The 23,475-nt window shown below is 40.5% G+C and overlaps 1 protein-coding gene across 1 annotated transcript in view; it reads right to left on the bottom strand.

The window, feature by feature from the left end:
- Positions 1–20,064, bottom strand: part of LOC127526431 (gastrula zinc finger protein XlCGF7.1-like) — a 31,899-nt gene extending 11,835 nt beyond the window's left edge. The window contains exon 1 of the mRNA XM_051921900.1: positions 19,918–20,064. Within this exon, the coding sequence (XP_051777860.1) occupies positions 19,918–20,064 (147 nt within the window). The remainder of the gene's footprint in view (positions 1–19,917) is intronic.
- Between the last annotated feature and the right edge of the window lie 3,411 nt (positions 20,065–23,475).

Consider the following 23,475-nt stretch of genomic DNA (forward strand, 5'->3'; position numbering starts at 1 on the left):
ATTCAGATCTCCTCATAGACCGTAAGTTTGACTTTCTCTGTTTAACCGAGACTTGGTAGCAACCTCAAGACTTTTCACAACTTAATGAATGCACCCCCCCCAGGTTTGTTTACACTTGTCAACCCCGTGCCTTTGGCAGTGGAGGAGGTGTCACGATAATTTATCGCGAGAAGTGGAAAGTCCTGCCGTTGCATGCTCCTGCTGTTAGCTCTTTTGAATCAACTGTGTGGGCCAGTTCCTATCATCATTGCAACTGTCTACCGTCCTCCTAAGTCAAACAACAATTTTTTGAATGATCTTGCTACCTTCCTTACCCATTTATCTATAATTACTCCAAATATAATTCTGCTGGGGGATTTTAATATACATCTGGACAATATCAATATCCCTCTCACTAGAGACTTTTTATCTTGCTTGAAGAGCTTTGGATACCAGCAGCACACTGATGTTCCTACCCATTGTAAAGGGCATATCTTGGACCTGATCTGCTGCTCTGGTGTTGTTCCTCTCGATCTTACAGCAGATGAACTCACTATAACCGATCATTTTCTCCTTTCATTCAATGCCAAACTTACCTTTTCTGTTCCTAAGCTTCCACGTCTCATAGCCTTTCATAACATTAAGAATCTTAACTTGAATTTGTTGTCTTCTAGAATTGATTCCCAAATGGACTTTTATCATTTTTCCACTCCCATAGAACTGGTCTCATATTATAACACTTGTCTTAATGGTATTCTTAATTCTCTTGCTCCGCTAAAAAACAGATCTGTTTCTTTTTCTGCCCCCTGGTTTATGCCTGAACTTCGGCTTCTTAAAGCTAAGGGCAGGCAACTTGAAAGGTTATATAAAAAATCCGGACACTTTGTCCACAAAGAGATGTATAAAAATCATGTACTCTATTACAAGGATTGTATAGCCCAAACCAAATGTAATTATTACACTCAATTACTTGTTGTTTTGTCTTGGTAGAGTAATATATATTGCTCTACTTTCCCCTATTGTATTATTAATATGTAGCCTTAGAATGCCTAATCTCACAGACTTACCACTGTTTATAAGGTATTATTGTATATAACTTATCCCCACCTTCCCTTCTATATCTATAACCTCAGGCAATCAGATGTAGTAAAAAGACAAGCAGAAGTTAAGTTACACATAAAATAATGTATTTCTGATAATATTCATAAATAATAACAAAATGCAAAGTACATTTGAATATTGGCAACCATACAACCTGATTAAATGGTGATATGTAGTTCAAAAAGCTCAGTCGTAAAAAAGGGGGGGGGGGGGCAAACACGAATGCCTCTCACCAAAGTAACATTAAATTACATTGCTTTGCCTAAAAATCAAATAAAGACATACAAAATATTTATCAATTATATGTAAAATCTCACATCACAACACTTGTAATACAGGTAACACCAAGTCTTTGTTTTCTTTACTTAATAATGTTACACAACCTCTAGACTCTTTACCATCTCACCTTTACTCAACTGCTTTCTGTAATTCTCTTTTGTCCTTTTTTAATGAGAAAATCCAAAGGCTACATCAGCACCTTGGTCCAGATCCTCTCTGTATTCCTTCTGAACTACACTCGCCTATTCACTCTTTCTTCTTTCCAGCTTCCCACTTCCTCTGAAATCTCAGATCTCATCTGCAAATCTAAGTTATCTACTTGTCAGCTGGACCCCCTGCCTACAGTTCTGGTTAAAGCCTGCCTCCCGTCTCTAGTCCCTCTCATTTCTGCTATCATTCACTCTTCTCTTACTACTGGTATTATTCCCTCATCTTTTAAAACTGCTGCTATAACTCCAATACTAAAAAAACCTGGTGCTGATCCTACTATGAATGTGAATTTCCCATTGGGATTAATAAAGTATCTATCTATCTATCTATCTATCTATCTATCTATCTACTAATTTCAATACTTTTCGCCCTAATTCTAACTTGCCCTTTATCTCCAAAATTCTTGAAAAAATAGTAGCCATCCAACTTCACACCCACTTATCTCACAATAATCTATATGAAAAGTTCCAGTCTGGTTTTCGCCCCCTTCATAGTACAGAAACGGCACTTGTTAAAATTACCAATGACCTCCTTATGGCTGCTGACTCTGATCTAATCACTATTCTCATCCTCCTTGATCTGAGTGCGGCCTTTGATACTATTTGTCATACCGCTCTCTTTAATAGATTATCTTTGATTGGCATTACTCACACTCCACTTGATTGGTTTAGATCCTACCTCTCAGGGCACACTCAGTTCATTCAGCTTAAAATCTTCACATCCCAACCCACCATTGTTACTTCTGGTGTGCCCCAGGGCTCTGTCCTGGGGCCTCTTCTTTTCATTATTTACCTTCTTCCCCTTGGCAATATTTTTCGTAAATATAACATTAATTTTCACTGTTATGTGATGACACCCAGCTCTACCTTGCTAGTAAACCCATCTCCTCTTTTCCACCACCCTCGCTTATTGACTGCATTGCTGAAATTAAATCCTGGTTTTCTTCGAATTTTCTTAAATTAAACAGTGACAAAACTGAGGTTCTCCTCATTGGTTCAAAATCATCATTATCCAAAACCAATAATCTTTCTCTTATTATTGATACCTCTGTTGTTTCCCCCATCATCTCAGGTCAAGAGTCTGGGTGTCATCCTCGACAGTACTCTATCTTTCCAATCTCACATTAATAACATCACCCGGTCTGCTTACTTCCACCTACGTAATATTAATCGCATTCGCCCCTCCCTCACTCCTCATACCACTGCCATTCTTGTTCATAGTCTTGTCACTTCTCGGCTGGACTATTGCAATTCACTCATCTTTGGTCTCCCTAATAAATCTCTTCATAAGCTTCAGTTAGTCCAGAATTCTGCAGCACGCATCATTACTCAAACCCCATCTATTCACCATATTACTCCGGTCTTGCAGCAGCTTCATTGGCTCCCGATCAAGTTTCAAACTAATTTTAAGATTCGGCTATTAACATTTAAGGCCATTCATAACTTTGCAACTCCATATCTGTCTGACCTTCTTCATGTTGCCATTCCCTCCCGTAACCTTAAATCCTCTTCCTCCATCCATCTGACCGTCCGTCTAACCACCATGGGGAGCAGAGCTTTCAGTCGTTCTGCTCCCAAGCTCTGGAATTCATTACCTGCGGAGCTCAGAAACATAAAATCATATTCATCCTTCAAATGTAAACTTAAAACGCATCTGTTTAAAATGGCTTTTTATTTTTCCTTATGATTACAGTGGTTTTGTTTGGTTTTAATTTTTAGAGTTTCTGATGTTTTAAGTTGTTTATAATTGTGTCATTTATTTATTATTGATCATTGTCCTCGAGTTCTCTGAAAGGCGCCTTGTATAAATAAAATGTATTACTATTAAAAGGGGGGTCCAGAGTAAAAGCAGTTCATTATTGACCTTAATGAAAATTCTAATTAAATGAAAGTGGGTCTTGGCCAGAAGAAGGATGCCAGTCCTGACAGTGGTGTTCACCTAAGAGTGGCACATGGGGTCACCCACACAGCCTGGTTGGGTTTGTATGATAAAGTCACATGTATAAGTAGCCAAAACAAACACAAATAGAAGTTATTGGGGTACAGAAATAAAACCAGAGTACCTGTAAAGGGCAGGAGCCAAATACTGACACTCACATAGGGTACACTCACATTCAAGTCCACAACCACACCAAGACAAGTTAGATTTGCCAGGCCACTAAACCTGAGCATCTTTAGAGAAGTGGAGCAAATAAGAATAAAAGAGCAGACATGGACACTGCATAGAGACTTAAAAAACAGGCTGAGATTCAAATTCAGTCTGCTAGAACTGTTAAGGCAGTAACACAAACCACAAATCTCTATTAACTTCTCTAATACTTACTAACAGACATTACTGGTTTGGCTTTAGCACTGAAACATGGGAGTTTGTCATATTTGATACAAGTTAAATGGGGGAAAAAAGACACCCATTTAAGTGTCCATTCAAGCAATGCATGTAAATGTCTGCTGTCTGCATTGGGTTAAGCAGGTTTGAGGCCGTGAGTGTAAATACAGATACTGACTGCAAACCTTTACCAGTTAAGATCATATAATTTATACTCTTAAAGGCGAATTTCTTCATGGCAGCACTGCCGTTTTCGATCACTATATCTTAGTATTTGTTCTCTGCTCGTATTCTCTAAGACTCTTCTCCACGGCCATGGACTCCAGTTCGATTTTCACTTTTACTAATCTGACTCCTCGCTATTCTTTTAATGGCCGGCCGGTCACCACCTCCGCGACTGTCTTTGAACACAACGGAGGAACAAAAGAGAAACAAAGGCAGAAATCAAAGCGCCGTACGTGTGCAATGGCCGTCTCCTCGATGTCTGCGATTCGAGAAGGAATCGACAAAAGGAACACACGGAGATGAATGAACAGGCGCCAGCCGTGTGACTGGGTGCTACGATTTAAAATTTGGGACTCAGCCACGTTACGTGAACCGCTGATACCAATGAACAGAAACAACACGCGGGTGGCTACAGGAGGACTCACTTGAGCAAAGTTCGGCGGGGGGCTAAAGAACACGAAAAGATCGCGCGCGGCGATTCTAATGGGGCTAATGAAAACTCACACGTCCATAAAGTGCATCCCCAAAATCCAGAACACTTACTGTCTGCCTCGTGGCGATGAGATTCTTTCTGAAGTCGTTCACACTTCTGTCTCACTCAGTAACAGCCCTGCGTCCGTAGCGTTTCACAAAGCGAGACAGTGGCAGCGTGGCTACAGTAGCCGTCGCTTTGGATGACGTCACCCAGCGGTCGATATAGGGTCACGTGACAGTGCGCTATGCCTGGAGAGAGGCTGGGTGGCTCAGTGTCCGACTGCCTTATGGGAGCCTATTTAATCAACAGAGTCAACGGAGTTGCTGCGTTTGTTTGGTGCTGCCACAGAACCGTTTGTTTGTCTGATCATGGACAACCTCCTGTGTCCCCTCAGAGTGCAGTAGTCGTTGTGTTCACGTGTGTTAGTCGCTGATATCACTTGTCATGGCTTTGTGCGCTGAGAGCTTTGAGAGCAGTGATAGTGCTTGTCTAATCTGATAAACACACTTTGTGATTTGCCTGGGTCATACATGACCAAAATATATTTTATTTCAAAAGGGAAACAAATTTTATTGCTAATATTGTGCACTTTTTATTTTTATGAACTCTGAGATATGCCTTGGTCAGATGTGAGCAAAATGTTTATATTTTTTAATTTCAAAAGCTGAATAAAAAACACAGTATTGCTACTACTTCAGATTCTGTTCTGTTGTAGCGTTTTAATTGATTTTTATGCACTTTATGATGTGCCTGTGTCAGATCTGACCAAATTTAAAAGGGTAACAATGAATAAACATGACTTGTTTGTCAGCACATTCATTTGTGTTGTTTTAAAATTAGTCTGTTTACTGGCCACTGAAAATGTCTGTCCCAGCTAAATTTCTTGGTTTTAAAATCTGACCCAAATGAATTTGTAATTAAATAACCGTGTTGTGCACAGGACTCCAGATGAGGTCTCACCAGTGTGTTATAAAGCTGGAGCAGAACCTCCAGAACCTACCGCACGTGACTTGAGTGACGGGCGCGCGGCGCGTTCGCGTTCTTCAGCCCAGTAACAAACTTAAGTGAATCCTCCTGTGAACCCCATACCCAGTGCTGTTGCTGTTCATTGACAAGAATGAGTCAAACCTTCTGAAGATCCGCTTCAGTTCATTGTCTCTGCTCTTATGCCCTTCCTCTGCATGTTTTACAGCTGCCTGTCATGATCCTCACCCCATTCCACACTTCCTTCATGTTGTTTTGTTGTAACTTGTGGTCACGTTTGTCTCTGTAGTGGGCTTCCCACTCACAGAGCTGTTGCTTCAGTTCTGACTGCACCACCTTGATTTTATCTCCAGACCTGCAAGTTTTTCATATTTAGCAGCCTTTCAAGTTTTTTGTGATTGTGTTGTTGGGGAAACAGCACCCTGCCTTTGTGAGGACAGTGCTACCCACAGAAAGATTGATGTGATCTGTGACACGGTGGCTGAGACCCTCAGTGTCCTGGCTGTGTGAGTCACAAAGAATATCCCACTCAGTGTTCTCAAAGGCGTCCTTCAGAGTCTCCCCAGCCTTTGTTGTCCATTCCTGAATGGTCCTGGTGGTGACTGGACAATGAGGTTATATGTGAGTATGAGCTGTAATATATTATGGTCTGATCAGCCTAAATGTTGCAAAGCTCCATAAAAAAACATAATTATATACGTCCACTCTGCTGAAAACAGTAGTGGTGCAGCGGTAGCCTTGCTATTCCATAATAAGACTTGCGTGGGTTCGGATTCCACGTCCACTCATTGTGAATTGTCACCCAAAAGAGTCTGTTTTTCTTTTTTTTTCATTTAACAGCAGTCTATAACAAAAAAAAAAAAAATTTGAGTGACGATTTCAACTGTTATTGTTGTTGTTGATGGTGGGTTTAGCAGTTTAAATTTTTAAATATTAATTATAAAGGTGGAATATGTTTACTTTGAGTGTTTGTGGGGGGGGGGGGGGGGGGGGGGAGAGCTACACGGTAAAATGTGTTAGTAAATGGGATTGTGCCTCTATAACTGGAAGATTGCTTAAGAAATGATAAAGACTGGACAACTATGTTTTATTATTGCACTGTGCCTGTGACTAAGACAACTTTTACTGATCGCCTGTCCGGACCTTGAGATGTGTTCACGAGGGAGGGATGCTGCTGGTAAAGGCAAATGCTTTTTCGACAGCAGGTCCAGATGTGTTTATCCCCGCGCTGCTTTTTGTTGTTGCCTCAGCACTCAAGAGGATCTTTAATGCCGACCTTGATACGTGCAATGCTCACCTCGGAGTGTCCCGTGTTTTGTCTGTGTGACGGTGTGCCGTGACTGATCTGCGCCGTGTCTCTCAGCCTCTCTGATGAGCTCCAGATGGACACCTTTGAATGTTTGGTGCAGCAGAGCAAATTCAACCTGATCTACCACAGTGGGTTTGTTATCACCTTATTCAATGGAGGGGTTCATGGGACGGTCAAATGGCGATGAATAGAAGATGAATTAATGTAAATACGTGAGCTGCCTTACGCAAGTAGTCATTGCATTTTGATGGCGATTCTAAGTGGAGATGATTCCCAAACGAATCTCTTATGCGATCCTTCCATAGTATCTCTCAAAATTATTTATTTCAAATTGGTTATAATGATTTCACTCCTGATCATTTTTTTAATTATGATGAGTCTTTAATTCGATCGAACTCGGGCTAACACTACGCTCAGAATTTGAAAAGCAACAACCTTAGTCAGTTGAGCCACTGACGGGCGTCTTTTCGTCATAGCAAACTCATTACCTTTGTGCTCCACAAAATATTGTAAAGTATTAAAATAAATGAAATATTTCAGTACTTTGATCGAATAATAACATCTGTGATTGAAAGATTTCACCTTTTCGTTCTCAAATGTGCTTACCTATATATATCATGGCAAAGTATAGGGATAAACTTTTATTTTCCGTCTACTCCGTTTTAATTAAGTCAGAACAAAGAAAACATTTAAGGCTATTAAATGTGATCTCAAGAAAAGATGAGAGTTAATTATAATACTAATAACAGTAGCGATTATAATGATACAGTGCAAAAGTAAATACTAATTGAAAGAGCCCCGGGAATCCATGAGGTGAGGCGTCTTATTTTGTTTAACTCTTGCTATCGTATAGTGCATTGTGCCTGTCGGCGTTAGTTATATTATATTTTTTTAGACATCAGACCCTAGAAGCTGCTGACGATCCCTTCTCTTCGTTGTCAGTCTGTAGCAGCGAAAAAGTAAAAGCAATAAGAGTTTTAACAGACGTCATTGAAGTGGGATTCATAAGTTTGTGTAACGTTAATGAAAATGGCCAGGAGGTGTCACTAGAGAGGTGAGTGTCAAATGTTGAGCGGAGTGAAGCCTCACGAAGCAATTGTGTCGGAAATCGTATCGAAGCTTCGAAGCATTTGACACTCACCTCTCTAGTGACATCTCCTGGCCATTTGTATTAACAGTAAAGTCTTATCAGAGCATTGAGGGACGAACACCAAATGTCTATGAAGTTGTGATAGACATCTTTGAAGTCAAAAATTATAATTGGCAATAATGTCAAGCATTGTAAATCGGCATACGCTTAGCAAGTAATTATTCTGCAGTAATCGGATCAACGTTCACTAGATACACTTACGTTAGGCGCCAGCACTGATTACTGTTGTTTAGAAGTAAACGTAACGGTGACTTGACAATTACGCCAGTCGCACAGCCAGGTCTCGTGTTCAATAACAAACCTGGTCAGCATCTGTCTGGCGATTGCAGATTGCCGTTGCCTGGATGCGTTTGATTGATAGTTCCGATTATGCGGCATATGCTCCTTGAAAACCTGGTTGGTGTTAGACTCCTAATCAGGAATTTAATCTGCACAATGTACATTCATATTCTAATTCCAATGTAAAAACCAGCATATATCAGAATTTGAATTTAACTCTTCAACCAAACTAGACTACACCTCGTGGAAATGCGATTGGTCCATCACTAACTGTCAATCTAAGTTCTGCAATAACTAGAAGAATTGCTAGTAAAACAGTAATACTGTATCTACAATACATTACACTGCCAGTAGTCTAATGTGAAATGCTCTTAAATTTGCACTAAAGTACTGTAATGTTTACACATAATGCAATACCCAGATGCATAATTGAAATAACTCAATGGCAATTCATTACAGTTTCCTTTATCATCAATTGTGCTCAAGTTTTATTAAAATAACTACTAAAATTCAACCCAGAATAGTCCCCATCTTTGTAGAATAGAAAGAAATGTGTCACTATGGAAAACAAATCTGGACAATGCAAAGTAAATTTGTTGCACATCCTACAAAACCAAGAAAAAAACCCACACTTTCAGCCCGTTTGACATTTCAAATTAAGTTTTAATAAAGACAGTTTGCAATAACCCAAAAACACGAGCGGACAAAGTAATTTGTACAAAAACCAACCAGTTCTGTCCAGTTGCATTAATGAACGTTGTACAGATTCTTTTCCTGCTAATGATTCAGAAAGTTAAGGACTAGAAAAGTGCTGGCCAGTGTACAAAAACTGAATTCATAATTGGAACAGGACTAAAACTAGGAGCAGATACATACAAGGTCTGCATAAACACAAATGTCCTCCACTGCAGAGGATTTTTCTTCACAGATGACTCAGACTGTCAGATTACAAGGTTTTGATTAACTTTACAAGGAAAACATTTAAAAACTGGACTTAATCTGCATGTCGGTGTGCTCCTCTGCCATGTACAGAGTTCTAGTTTTTGCTCACATTACACATTTTGTACAAAATAACTACAAATTGTCTTCAATTGTTAAATTAATTTTGCATAGAGGTTGTCACTTCACAAATTACATTTTCTGTAACTCAACATGCTGTTGTGAACAGTCTTGATAAGAGAATTCTCTGAATAGCGTAGAATAAGCAGAACCAAACCAAAGCATAGTAGTAAGATTGAATAGCTTTAGCAACCCTTAAAGCACAAAAAACAATTTACATGTCAAAGTTTTTTGCACTTTCATAGAAATTAAGGGTCAATGCTGCTTCTTTGTATTTTTATTGTAGAAAAACTTGATCAGTACAATTCCATTCACAAAAAGACGCAGGTGAACGTCGCCCCTCACACACCACTTGGTCTCAAGGCTCAGCATCGTCTGTGCAGTCATTAGTGAGTCACCTGAAACAGACATTTTGTATTAACATCATGCTTAACAATTGAGACCCATAAGTAAAGTATCAGGTATTTGTTATACCAACCATGATTTAAATGTTAATGATCCGATATGTTCAAACAAAAATATTGTTTAATAAAATGTCCAGTGTACTGTTATGAACAGTAGGGTACATACCAAGAACAAAATCAGTCTTGTGGGATTCTGTCAAGCAGAGTCTTTTCTAGGACAGCAGGAGTAGCAGAAACCTGCTAAATAGAAACTACAGGATCACTTAAGACAAATAAAGTAGGCCTTTAAAGTGTGGCATTGAAAAGTCATGTTTACTAATCTCAGCATTGACAACAAGTGCACCAAACTTCTCAAAGTATGCCATCAGGAGCCTTGTGACATGGGGGACAATGCACCCTCATCTCCAAAGATGGAAAGACTTGGCTTGAGACGGTCACCTCTGCCTAAAGTAACTGGCCACAGCAGGTCTAACCCCACTCCCAACTTCAATTCTGTTAATCAGCAAAATATCAAGCTACACACTGGCTGCCATTAAAATGAATGCAGTCATAACATGTGTTTCATAACTACTGTATACTGGCAGGATTGCCTGTATTTGTCCCAGACTGTGGGTAAAAGGTTTGTAAAATGAACCATTGGTCCAAGCCCACCAGATTGTAAACACAAAATGTAATTTATATCTTAAATTTAATACTACCTCACTGCATTTTCCCAAAGTGGTACAGGTTTACTTGTTATACAGCCAAAAATAAAAACAAAACAACAAATTTACAGAAACACTTGTCCTCTTAAATTTCCAAAGTGTCCGCCTCGCCAGTGGTTTTTGACAGAGTGCTGATCTTGAGACATTTGTTAGGCCTAAATCACTTCTCAAAAGTCATCAAAATGCATTGTAGTTTTTTGGTAGTCTGGAAAACATTGAAAGCAACAAAATTGCCCTTAATTCTGAATATTAACAGTAACTATAGTAATTTACAAGTTACATTTAAGTAAACAATTCCTCTAAATCAGTGTAGACTATAAAGCTGTATATAATAAAAATGGACAAGGTTTCTGAAGTGAACAATTGTGACCCTCATACCATGGGTTCAGTTAAGTTAAAACAGTTCCACTGCACTCTGATACTTAATACATCAAGATGTCAAAATGTTACTTAAAAGTAACTCACCTTTATAGAGGGAAAAAACCCAAAAAACACACACTTACAACTCCATAAAAACTGGAGTGAAATAGTCGTACAAATCCAATAAAAAAGTGTAGAACTAGAACTGCAGTTAATCCCAGCGCTCCTTCCAAAGTCCGAGGTGGCCAAATAGCCAAACACATTCAAGTTTCTGTCAACACAACCATTTCAAGTATCACTGGGATGTGGACGCTCAAGAACTTTGACCTGGGAAGCTTTCAATAAAGTTGGCGAGTGCAGCGGTTTTAGACATTTTTATTTAGAAAAATGATTTGCTGTGCTGTGCTGGGCTTCAGGTGACTCCTTTTTTTGCAGAGGACTTCTCCAGCCTTTGAAAAAATGCGTTCACTTGGGAACAGACGTTGCTGGCAGACAAAGATATTGATGGCAAGCTGATAAAGATGGGGTAAACAGTTATTCTCTCTTTCCAATACAGGAGTGGATCTTCTTGTCTACCAAGATAGGCATCTGTTAGATATCTCTTCACCTCCACAGTGGCATCTGCAGTGGCACTGTGGACTCTTTGAGCCTCGGAAACACGCAAAAGTTGCCATAGTTGGTCTGTGGGAACATGCTACTTCCCAAGGATGGGGCCAGGGCTGATGTGAAGGCTGTGGCTCTGTTTGAAAGAGTCAAAGAGTACATGGTTTTATTCACAGTACACATTAAATGTATCAAATACCAAAAATAAACATTCCATACTAAAATCACCTTGGGGGTGTCACGTGCACAGAGTCTGGCGAGGACCGCATTAGGGATGTGCATTCCAAGGTGAGTTGTCTCTCAGCCTCTCTGACACGGTCTGGATTGCCAAATACACGTTTGGGGTAACTAGCCAGTATTGGCTGAGATGGTGTATTGCCATTTAAGTCACTGGGTAGCTGAGCGGGTTGCTTTGCGGTAGCAATTGTTGGCAGAGGTACAGGAGAAGCAGTGCCTGTTGATGCCACAGGAGTAGACATGTTAGCTGCTGTCTCTGATGTACCAGCAGCAGCATCACTTTTTAAAAGCTTGGAAAAAGGATGCATCTCACAGCACTAACTTTCCCTTTTGTTTGCTGCTGGAAGCTGGGGTGGAAAGTGAATAAGCTTTACTAAAATCGCTGTGATTACATCAGTATATGAAACGAGAAAACTGTGGAGTGCAGAGTTGAAAGCTGGGGCGGGGGCTTTGTGTCGGGGTCTGACAGACAAACACAGGTCCTCCAGTCGGCTCTATGCAGCAGACAGGCTCACAGTGGTGCTTGTGGGATCGAGAAAGAAACACTTCTCTACCAGACTGGAACTGTGAGCAAGAACAATGGACTAGTCCCCCATTGACTGTACAAATATAGATGTATATTTTAGTGGTTGTTAATTATCTCACGAGTCGCTATGATTTTGACGACAGAGATTTGCTGCTTCTTCAAAGCCTCCCGCTGTTGCGCAGGTCATTTTGCTCTGCCCCCCTGCCTACTGAGAAACCTGACACCGGGTCATTTGCATACTAACAGTGATTGGATGTTTAGCTGGGGGGAGGGTGAGTGGGGGATCCTCTGCCGAGTGCTGTGTGAGCATGCGCACAAACAGAGCACGGAGGGAAAGAGCGAACAAGAGGTGAAAACCTATCATCTCATTTCGTGCCTTTTCCAGTGGATTTTTCAGCTACTGTAGTAAATATTGTCCATATTCAGTTTGTGGGTAATCTATTATTTTCTTTCTCAACTTATAAAAGTTTGATTTAAGGGGGCAGGACGTTTGTTTAAGGGGGCATTGCCCCCTCTTGCCCCGAGCGTAGAGCCGGCCCCGCTCCTTGGTGCTTCCAACCACATTGGCGCCGTTATCTTCACCTTGTCCCCTGCTGTCTTGGAGAGATAACCCCGTATCGGCAAGATGGCCTCTGAGCCCTTCAGTTAGATCCTGTAGTTTAATAACTGATAGAAAATCAGGGAAATATTCTTTATTGTGATGTCATCGTTTGGAAATTTCTCAATTCTTATTATAAATGTTAACTGTTCCTGTAAAAAAGGATCCTGAGCCTTTAAGGCGCTGAAGCATGATAACGTGAAAACCGTGGCGTGTGCAGGGTGCATGCGCGTTTTGTGAGATGTACCTCGTGAAAGCCGGAACTACTGGAGCCGCTGGAAAAAGTTTAAGTTTGTGTGTTGTTGACCAAATAACCACACATATACCTACTCACCTACCTGTACAGTTATTCTACTTCATGTGAAATTTGGCATCCTCAACATTAAAGCGATTTCTTGAAATGGTTGGATTAGTTCCTGTGTTCTAACCGACACACCACAGCGACTACTGCGTATTGCAAGTCTGCCTTTCTTCAGTTCCTCATGACTGATATCTGTTAATGTCCAAAAGAACAGAAAGATATTTACGTTTCTTGTTTGCGCTCCTTTATTTCGGTTTTATTTTTTGATTGATCGCTTCATTCTGAATTTCGCAACTCCGATATTCCCTTATTCGAAAATCTTCTCAATGCTCATCCATAGGAGGATCAAATGTGGCTATCATTTCAATACGTCCAAGGAGTTTGCCATTATTTTCTGTAAATAATTTGTTGCTGGACCCACGAAAGGCGTCATTATGTTTCCTAAACTATTGAACACAATATTTGCTTACATGGCCGCAGTGAAAGACTTCACCTCCTCGGATTCAGCACGTCTATCAAATGGTAGTTCAGATTGTTGTCGTTTCTATTCGGCCGCACATATAAAATACAAATAGTGATCTTATGCATCTGCCTTGTAGCTTATGGCGGCTCTGCTGTCTGGTAGCGTGCAGTGACGACTCCCTAATATGATGTCAGAATTCTACGAAATAGACGATTATTACCTCACCATTATTCCAGTTTGCTGCATCTTAAGTAATTTATGTAAATAATACAACATGACCACTCCAGTAACGCACGTATGGCAGCTACCGCGATATTTCTTTGCGTGCCAGGAACACTAATGTAGGTAGAGCAGCATTTCCAGCCGTTTTTCTATGTCGGAACACTTTTTGTAACCCAAATAATTCCCCAGACAGACCTGCGATTCTACCCACCGACAGAAGCAGTAAAATGTCACACACGTGCTAAACTGGTCGAAGCGTCGGGACTGCCGGAGACGCCGTCAAAAAAAAATCAGTTTGGAGATCGGCGCTCGCAGACACAGCGCTGCACTCGTATGGCCCTGGCAGTCGGCTCTGCGAGAGTCACAGGCGAACAGGCCACCTGGCAGCTGGACCCCCGGCACGTCTCCTGGCCGCTACTGTGCACACTTAGTGCCTGCGTCTGTAAAACGGAGATGGCAGAGCTGCTTTTCTGTCGGCTTCTCCAGGGAGTCCCGTCCTTCTCAGACAGGTCTCGACCACCTGAGCAGCGCGTCTCTCTCAGGTCAGGACTCAGGGGGCGCTACATTATTATTACCACAGCGCACCAGTCAACGAGCACTTTCTGTACGCGGAAACTGACTACTGCAGCACACGTGCATCTCCTTCGTTTATTTTAACATCCCATAATATGCGCTCTCGTGCATACTGGGAGGTGCACCTTGAAATGTGAGCCGTGTCTCCTTATTATTGAGATCTCTCTAACAAGCAGATCTCCACCTCTCCAGGGTCTCCTCAACCTGCTCGCTACTATCGCTACAGATCACAATGTCATCAGCAACATCACAGTCCACGGGGACTCCTGTCTAATGTCGTCTGTCTGTCAGCCTGTCCATCACCACTGCAAATAAGAATGGAATAAGAATTGCAAAATAAGAATTGTGTTCATATTAAATTGTTTGCGCATATATGGTCTATTTTAGAACAAATAAGCTATTATTATATTATAGTATATTTTTGAGAACTTTGTTTCTGTAGTTCTTATAAGGCACCGTTAACTCAGAATATCCATCCATCCATCCATTTTCCAACCCGCTGAATCCGAACACAGGGTCACGGGGGTCTGCTGGAGCCAATCCCAGCCAACACAGGGCACAAGGCAGGAACAATCCCTGGGCAGGGTGCCAACCCACCGCAGGACACACACACAAACACACCCACACACCAAGCACACACTAGGGCCAATTTAGAATCGCCAATCCACCTAACCTGCATGTCTTTGGACTGTGGGAGGAAACCGGAGCGCCCGGAGGAAACCCACGCAGACACGGGGAGAACATGCAAACTCCACGCAGGGAGGACCCGGGAAGCGAACCCAGGTCCCCAGGTCTCCCAACTGCGAGGCAGCAGCGCTACTCACTGCGCCACCGTGCCGCCCAACTCAGAATATTTAATTTATTAATAACGTTATTTTTTGTTACTATTTGTAATTTCATTAACTTCTGTGAAACGCTTCTCAATAGTGTCTGTAGTAACAATGGTGCCATCTAGTGACCAACTTTAGTATTGTCATTTTCTGATTCATATTTTTACAAGATTTTTGCAACGTTATCTATTTTCCTTTATGTGTAATTTGGGATCTGAGACTCGTTCTACTTTAACTTTTTAATTGTATACCACACACACACACACACACACACACACACACGTATATGTACGTCTATATCTGCATATTAGAGTTTGGATCTGAAATCTACTTTCCAAGTGTTTTAATCGACACCCCTGCTGCGAATGCCAACTATTCCTGCACAACCAGAAGTTCTTCAGTTGTTTCTCTCCAATGTGTTTCTTTAATATCGGAAGGTGAATTTTGAAAGCCATCACCTTTTGTTTTTATGGTTGGGACAAAAGGCGACGCATTCACCACCAAGGCTCGTTTTTGTGCCAACCACTTGTTAAGGGGCGTATTTTGTGACCTCCTTGTATCTTCGTTATCATTAATAAGCCCAGCGTTGCTTCACTTTGGTTTTGACGATATCTTCGCCCTTTAAATCATCACAGTTGCTGCCTTTGCTGTTCCTTTCGCTTCTCTCCCGTGCGTTTAATGTTTTGTTTTACACAGAAATGAAAGACATAAATTGTGCAAATTAATATAATTAGCCGACACCCGCCGTAGCACACAGCGGTGTGAGAATAGGAACGGAAAACAGTGAGAAAGGAATTCAGAAATCAAGAAGAAATAAATACTCCTTGATAGACGCAGTTGTGAATATTGTAGGTGTTTTGGTGGAGACGACAGATAATGAGTCGAAAGTTCTAACCCTAGAAGAAGCCACGAACAACTGACCGGGGCTGAAGAGTGGTTGTTAGAATTATTGTGACGAGTAAACAGCATATGGACATGAGGAAGGCCGCGCTTCTGAAATTCGATTACGTAATCAATAACAACCCCAAAAAAGATGTTGATTGTAGAATGTCTCTAAGTAATTCCTTCATCTTAATCCAAAAGACTCGCTACTACAATATCAGGTCTGTGCTCCGGTCTTTGGCTATCCGACAGTCCATGTAGAATTACATGTGAAAGTGATAAATAAATCAGGCTTTCCGAATTTACGTACTATGGCCATGGCATCCTGGTAGTTTTGTTTCATGTATCTTGGACTTCCTCGAAATGTGGACGGTAATCTGATCATTATTCCTACACGTATGTTGTTATTTTCAGCCTTTTCTTGCGGTGTGTCTGATAGTCCTTTGTGTTGTTCCACGCGCAGATCTTGTTGATGTGATCTGAGATCGTTGAGACGCGCGCCCTCTGTTTTAACATACGCATCTACGACGGACTGTTAGAATAGTTTACCGCTGGAGTGTAAAATACTAAATGTATTCCTGATTGATAATCTGTACGCGTACAATTGACGTTGAGTAATCCTGATTCGCTTGGCGATTCTTTTATCGGGAAACATGTTGTAACTCTTTGTGCCAGCCAATGTCTCCATAAGGGAATAAAAGTGTGTAAACCTTAGGATCGCAATTCATATTGAGCGTGGAAATCTGTTTACAGGAGTTGCCTATGGGATAGATGCAAATGTCCCTTTCGGCAGGCAGTTCTCCATCTTCTCCGACGAAAATCTCTGCAACATCGGTGTGACATGTCGGGAACATTGTATCGTCGTAAATCCTGCTCAGGGTATTCCTTGAAAACCATTCGTACAGATGCTGTTGGATTGGACTGAGCGATTTCATGCGTGTGTTTGTGTGATTTAGCGAAGGGGTTGATGGTCCTGAGCATGGAATCTAGCTGGACTCTGGAGAAGTACATTTTGCGCTGCATGTAGAGTTTGATTTATTTTGTAAACGTACTTCAGTAGCTTGTCGAGAAATGCCATGTCGGCTGGGGACCGGTTTTGAAATGGAAGTAGGACGAACCAGAAGAGAAATATATATAAGAGATGGAATAGTCCTTCAATTTCGCATATACATGCGAATAATTTAATACAATTATTGACTTTAAAATACTGTTTATGGTTTACAAAGCCTTAAATAATCTCGCCCCATCTTATATATCGGAATGTCTGACACCTTATAGTCCAAATCGTAACCTCAGATCCTCAAATGAGTGTCTGCTTAGAATTCCAAGAGCAAAACCTAAAAGAAGTGGCGAGGCGGCCTTCTGCTGTTATGAACCTCAAATCTGGAAAAGCCGCCAGTAGGAATTCGCCAGGCTGATACAGTGGAGCACTTTAACAAACTGCTGAAAACACATTACTGTAATATGACTTTCTGATAAGTTCACCTTCATTTAATCCTGATACTCTGCATATTCAGTTCATTATCATAACTATTCATGGTGGCTCTACAATCTGTACTAACCCCTACTCTCTCTTCTGTTTCTTTTCCTGGTTTTCTGTGGTGTTGACCTGCACCTCCACCACCTGATCAAAGCACCGTGATGTTCCTCCATTGATGGATTAAAAGCCAGAAGTCTACATGACCGTCATCATCAAGTCCTTCCATGAGAACCCTAAATACAAAGAGGACTGATCATTTATGTGAGGTAGAATGTCCAGAGGGGGCTGGGTGGTCTCGTGGCCTTGAACCCCTGCAGATTTTATTTTATCTCTCCTGCCATCTGGAGTTTTTTTTTTTTGTTTTTTTTCTGTCCTCCATGGCCATCGGACCTTACTCTTATTCCATGTTAATTAGTGTTCTCTTATTCTAATTCTTACTTTGTCTTTTAGTTCTCTTTTCTTCATTATGTAAAGCACTTTGAGCTACATTATTTATATAAAAATGTGCTATAGAAATAAATGTTGTTGTTGTTACATAGTAAGTTGCAGATGTTTTATTGATTTATTTATGTTGTAGGGAACAGATTTTTTTCCTTTTAAATGCAATGAGTTCAAATAAAAAGTCTCAAATAAATAAAATACCCAAGTAAAGATACAAATAACCTACCTGAAAATTCTACTCAAGCACAGTAACGAAGTTGTTTTATTTCGATTCTTCCCACCTCTGATCCATCGCATCATCGTTAACAAATGCTTTACCTTCATTCTGTGCACATTCTCTCTTCAAGTTTCTTCTTTTTACGTTTCTCATGCCATCTTAGGTATCAATGTGACTTTCGCTCCTGTTATTGTCCTCCTGACTCTCAGTCAGGCTTCCCATCATTCCTGGCGGTAGACGTCACTCATTGTGCGACACGACTGTCTGGTGATAATCACTGATTTTGAATTAATTACCCCACAAACACAAGCCAAAGCTTTCCTGCCACTGCAGCGGAGTTTTGTTTAAATCAAATGTTTAATTTGTAATCAGATACTGTAAGTGCTTCATGAAACACATGACGGGGCTTAGCTGGCTACACACAGACAGGTGATGTTCATACTCCACAAATATACTGAGGCTGAACTTGCAGCTTGGGGGCCCTTAGTGGCTTCGATGGCCCTCTGCTTCTGTGGAGACTTCATAGAGCAAGAAATGGCGCTGGATATTGTACACAATTATTATGATTTTCATCATTTGTAATGGCTCTAAATTATGTGTTTGCATGAGGACACCTGATTAAAAATTCAATTGCAATTAATCTCTCAGTTCAAATTTGTAATCGAAAGTCACTTTGTATTAATTACAATTTGTCATATTTCCTTCAAGCAAATTAATATTTTTCTTTAAAGCAGAAATAACTCAGGGATTACTTTCTAATACAAAACAGTTTTAATAATCAGTTGCCTCTGTATATTAAATTATTTTGGTTTCTTTATTGAACAGTTTTGTGTAACAGAAACAAATGAACAAACAGTACAACACTAATTAGTGAATGGCTCAAAGTAGGATTAATTAATTAATACTTTAGAGCCACACAACAATGCAAATTAGTTGGACTTTGATTGGTTATGTCAATAATTCTGTCTTTAAAATGATATGAAGATGAAAAGTAAAACATTATTGCGTTTCTGCCTATTTATTTAGCCAGTTGCTTAAGCAGACTTCAGTTTATTTCCACCAGTTGTTTAAGTGATGATATCTCAGATACAAAAACAAAAGTTCACAAGCGACCAGTGCTGGGAAACATCACTTAAATTAAATTCATTACATTGCTCATTACTTACAAAATCCTAATCTCCTCCAGTTCAGCGCGTTTCTTTTCTTCACTTGTCTCGATGGTGAAAAACAAAGAGTCGTAGTAAAGCTGTACGCACACTGCATGTGTTACTGCCATGATGTGATTTAACTGATCGGTTACTTCACTGCATTTCTCAGTTTGCTATCTGCACTCTGCTTGGAGCTCGTGATGGACAACACGTTACCTCTGGAAGGACAGGATCTCACATCCCAGTCCAAACGGTGAGATGGAATCCTCGTCTCTCAGCAGCCTCGGCCGAGCACTTCAAGCTTAGTGCACTGAGCCCGTTGTCTGAAAGGCCGTAGCGGCGCCCACAGATGGGTGGTCTGCAGTGTGTGAGTTGGGGTTTGGCTGAATGTGGAGATGACCTTCTGATAACAGCAGATACTGGTTCCCCTTCATTACTCATCCTCCTTGACCTGACAGCTGCTTTTGACACAATAGACCATAACATCCTCCTTCACCGCCTGAAATACACCATTGGACTCTCAGGAAATGTTCACAATTGGTTCACATCTTACCTGACCGGCAGAACTGAGCATGTCGCCCTGGGCAGTGCAAAATCTCATACCCACAACGTCACCTGTGGTGTCCCACAGGGCACTGTGCTTGGACCCATCCTCTTCACCATTTACATGCTCCCTCTTGGAAATGTCATTAGCAGACATGGTTTATATTTCCATTGTTATGCTGATGACACTCAGCTTTACCTCAGGACCACCCCCATCTCCTCTACTGCTCCTCTGCCAATATCTACATTGACTACCTGCCTGGAGGAGATACAGGTGTGGATGAGGCTCAATTTTCTTCAGCTAAACAGATCCAAAACAGTAGCCATCTTAGTTGGCACATCACACCATCTCCGCTCTTCTATCATCACTAGTATCACTCTCGCTGGCCAAAACATCCCCCTTTCTACATCTGTCACCAATTTGGGTGTTAAAATGGACCCTCAAACTCACCTTTGACACCCACATCAAATACCTCTGTAAGTCTTCTACCACCTCAAGAACATCGCTAAACTCCCCCCAAGTCTCACCCTGGCAGATGCAGAGAAGCTCGTCCATGCCTTTGTCTTCTCCAGGCTGGATTACTGTAATGCGCTCTTTATCGGGATTCCCGGCAAGAGTATCCAGAGACTCCAGTATATCCAGAATAGCGCTGCCAGGATCCTGATGAGGGTGCGAAAGCATGACCATATCACCCCAATCCTGAAAACCCTTCACTGGCTCCCTGTCCCACTCAGAATTGAGTACAAGGTCTCCCTCCTCACCCATCAGTGTATTGATGGACATGCCCCCCTTTACTTACAGGAACTCCTTATACCTCCTCACGCACCCTCCGCTCTGTACACACTAACACTATCCAAGTCCCTAGAACCAAGCGTCGCAGTATGGGTGATAGGGCCTTGTCATCTGTGGCGCTGAGGCTGAGGAACGCCCTCCATGACTACCTGAGAGCCCCACAGTCGACTGAGGAATCTAAAAACTCATCTTTTTAGAAAGACATTCTGTTAAAGTACAAGTAGATTCTCTTCTTTTATTATTTTATTGTTACTCTGTAGCACTTTGAGATTGATAAAATATAAAGTGCAATATAAATAAAATTTATTATTATTATTATTATTAGAGATGAGGTTAGGCTCCTCCGCACACACTGCCTTGGCCATTTTGCTCTCGGGTTGGTCGGTTTAGCTTTCGACTCAAAAGACCACGTAAAAGAGGGGATTCATGGACCTCTGGAAAATGTGCTAATTCACAGGGTTTGGCCAACAGAAAGCCGAGTACAGGAGTCACCGTCAGATGACTGGAGATGACAGACAGGTGATTGTAATTTACTCAAAGCAACAAATAATATACAACAATAAAGTAAGCACACTGTAGGTAAACCAAGATAGTGGAATGCAAAGTCTCTCAGGAACAGGAAACCCCTTCTGGTCCAAAGGCCTGACTTTACTAAAATCTTTGACAATAACATTAGTAATAATAATATTTAATTGACGCTGAGGAGACTTACAACATTTGAGACACAATTGCTGGCATTTCTTTTGCTTTTCCAGTATTAGCACAGACAGCTGAAGTGACCTCCTCATGGTGACACACTGCCAGTGCCTATCAGTCCTAACATATCAAATCCTTTTGAAATTCACTCTAACACAAGTCTTTGACAGGTGAACATTACTAGTACCTTAGAAAAGCTCTCGGAAAGAACATTGTCTGGGAGAAAAAAGAAATTCCACCTTTAGTTTAACATAACAACAGTTCAGTAATTAACAATTTAACACCAAAATAAAATGCAGGTATTTCAGAACATTTATATATTTGGGCTGGTATGCCATGACAAAGGGTAGACAGCCCCCGGTGTAGATCTTCTCCAACGAAGCCCACTTCTGGAGGTGGCACCCAGTCTGAATTCTTTTGTGGCCCAGAAGATTCCGATTTGTGAGAATTGTTGGCACATCCAGTACTGCAATATGGCAATATATGTAGTGAAGTGTATTCTGTCTTTTAATTTGTTTGTATCTTTTAGTTATGAATTTTCCAAAAAGCAGTTGTTTGTGTAAACTTAGTGTCATATTTGGAGTACGGATGCTAATTAATGTGACTCCCCACAGACAGCAGGCACTCTCAGGCGATGGTGGATGCTGTACAGCAGCGTTTCTCAACCATTAAGTATTTGCAAACCGAGTTTTCATAACAGTTTTAATTGCGCCCCCCTAACGTTTTTTTTTTAAATGAGCCCACTAATACCACTTTGTTCTTTTTAAATTAATGATATATCACAGTTGCATATTTTATTATACCTCCTTAACTTTTATCGACATTTATCTAACTCTAAATTTATTTTTCTAGTATCAGAATGTAGTTTAAGTTAATTTGTTTTGGTTTCAATAGATGTATTTTTCATATTTTTGATTCTTGTTTTCTTTTTTCACATCTTTGCGCCCCCCTTTTTGTTACTTCGCGCCCCACAGCTTGAGAACCACTGCAGTACAGGTAAGTCTGCTCTCTCCAAGCTTTATCTAATTTTATTGTATTTATTTGACATGTATATTATTTGGTAATTCTCAAGTGTTAAATAAGTTGTGTGCCCCCCCCGCCCGAGTTCTTATATACAGTTCTGTATGTTTTAGTATTAAAAGCAATCAAACAAAAACAAAATAAAATTTAAAAAAGCATTCTTCTTTTAGTGCACTGCCACAGTGTTAAAACATAATTTTGTGTGGTGTACAGCATGATCATGTGTATATTTTGGATTTTAATTTTATTTTACATTTTATTTTATTGATTTTGTATTAATAGTTTGTGTTTATAATTATTAGTAGTTCATTTATTATGTAATAAGCATTGGCGAGAAGCTGTTTGTTCTTTTTTTGACAAGGTATGTTTTTTTATTTTTTGTTATATTAAAATAGCAAAATATATAATATTATAAAGCTGAACTATTATTTATTGTGTGAGGCTATGTATATTGTAAAGTGTTATTTTTTCTTTTTTCTGATGAAATGTGTATAATATATTGTAAATAGTTCTATATGTAATACGTATGTTAAGAAAACAGAGTTAGGCACATGGTGGAGGCTGTACGGTCTTTGGTGAGAAGCCGTTTGTATGACGCCCTGTTCTTTATTTTGTTTCTACAAAAGGAAAAAGGATATAAACTTCTATGTCTCCTCCATGTTGATTTGTTTTTGACACAACACTAAGTAGGATGGATTTGAGTCGTTACATGTGCTTACTGTCCAGGCAGGAGTGAACCTCACTCTTTAGTCAGGACAGTTCAGTTGTATTTTTCTCCAGTGTGAATTCTGGTGCTTCTCTGAAGTGTACTGCTCTGACAGATTTGTTTGCCACATTCCAAACAGCAATATGGCTTCTCTTTGAGATTAATTTCTTAACAACAGTTTAGTTTGCTTACTTTTCAGGACACGACTGAACCTCACTCTTGAGTCCTGAAGGGTTCTTGTTTTTCTGGACTGATTTTTGAAGTGCTACTGTTTTTATTCTGTTGTGAACTCTCGTGTGTATCTGAAGATGGCCTTTTTGTGAAAACTGTTTACCACATTCATTACAGCAATA

This window comes from Erpetoichthys calabaricus, assembly GCF_900747795.2.
Source record: "Erpetoichthys calabaricus chromosome 1 unlocalized genomic scaffold, fErpCal1.3 SUPER_1_unloc_5, whole genome shotgun sequence".
Lineage (NCBI taxonomy): Eukaryota > Metazoa > Chordata > Cladistia > Polypteriformes > Polypteridae > Erpetoichthys > Erpetoichthys calabaricus.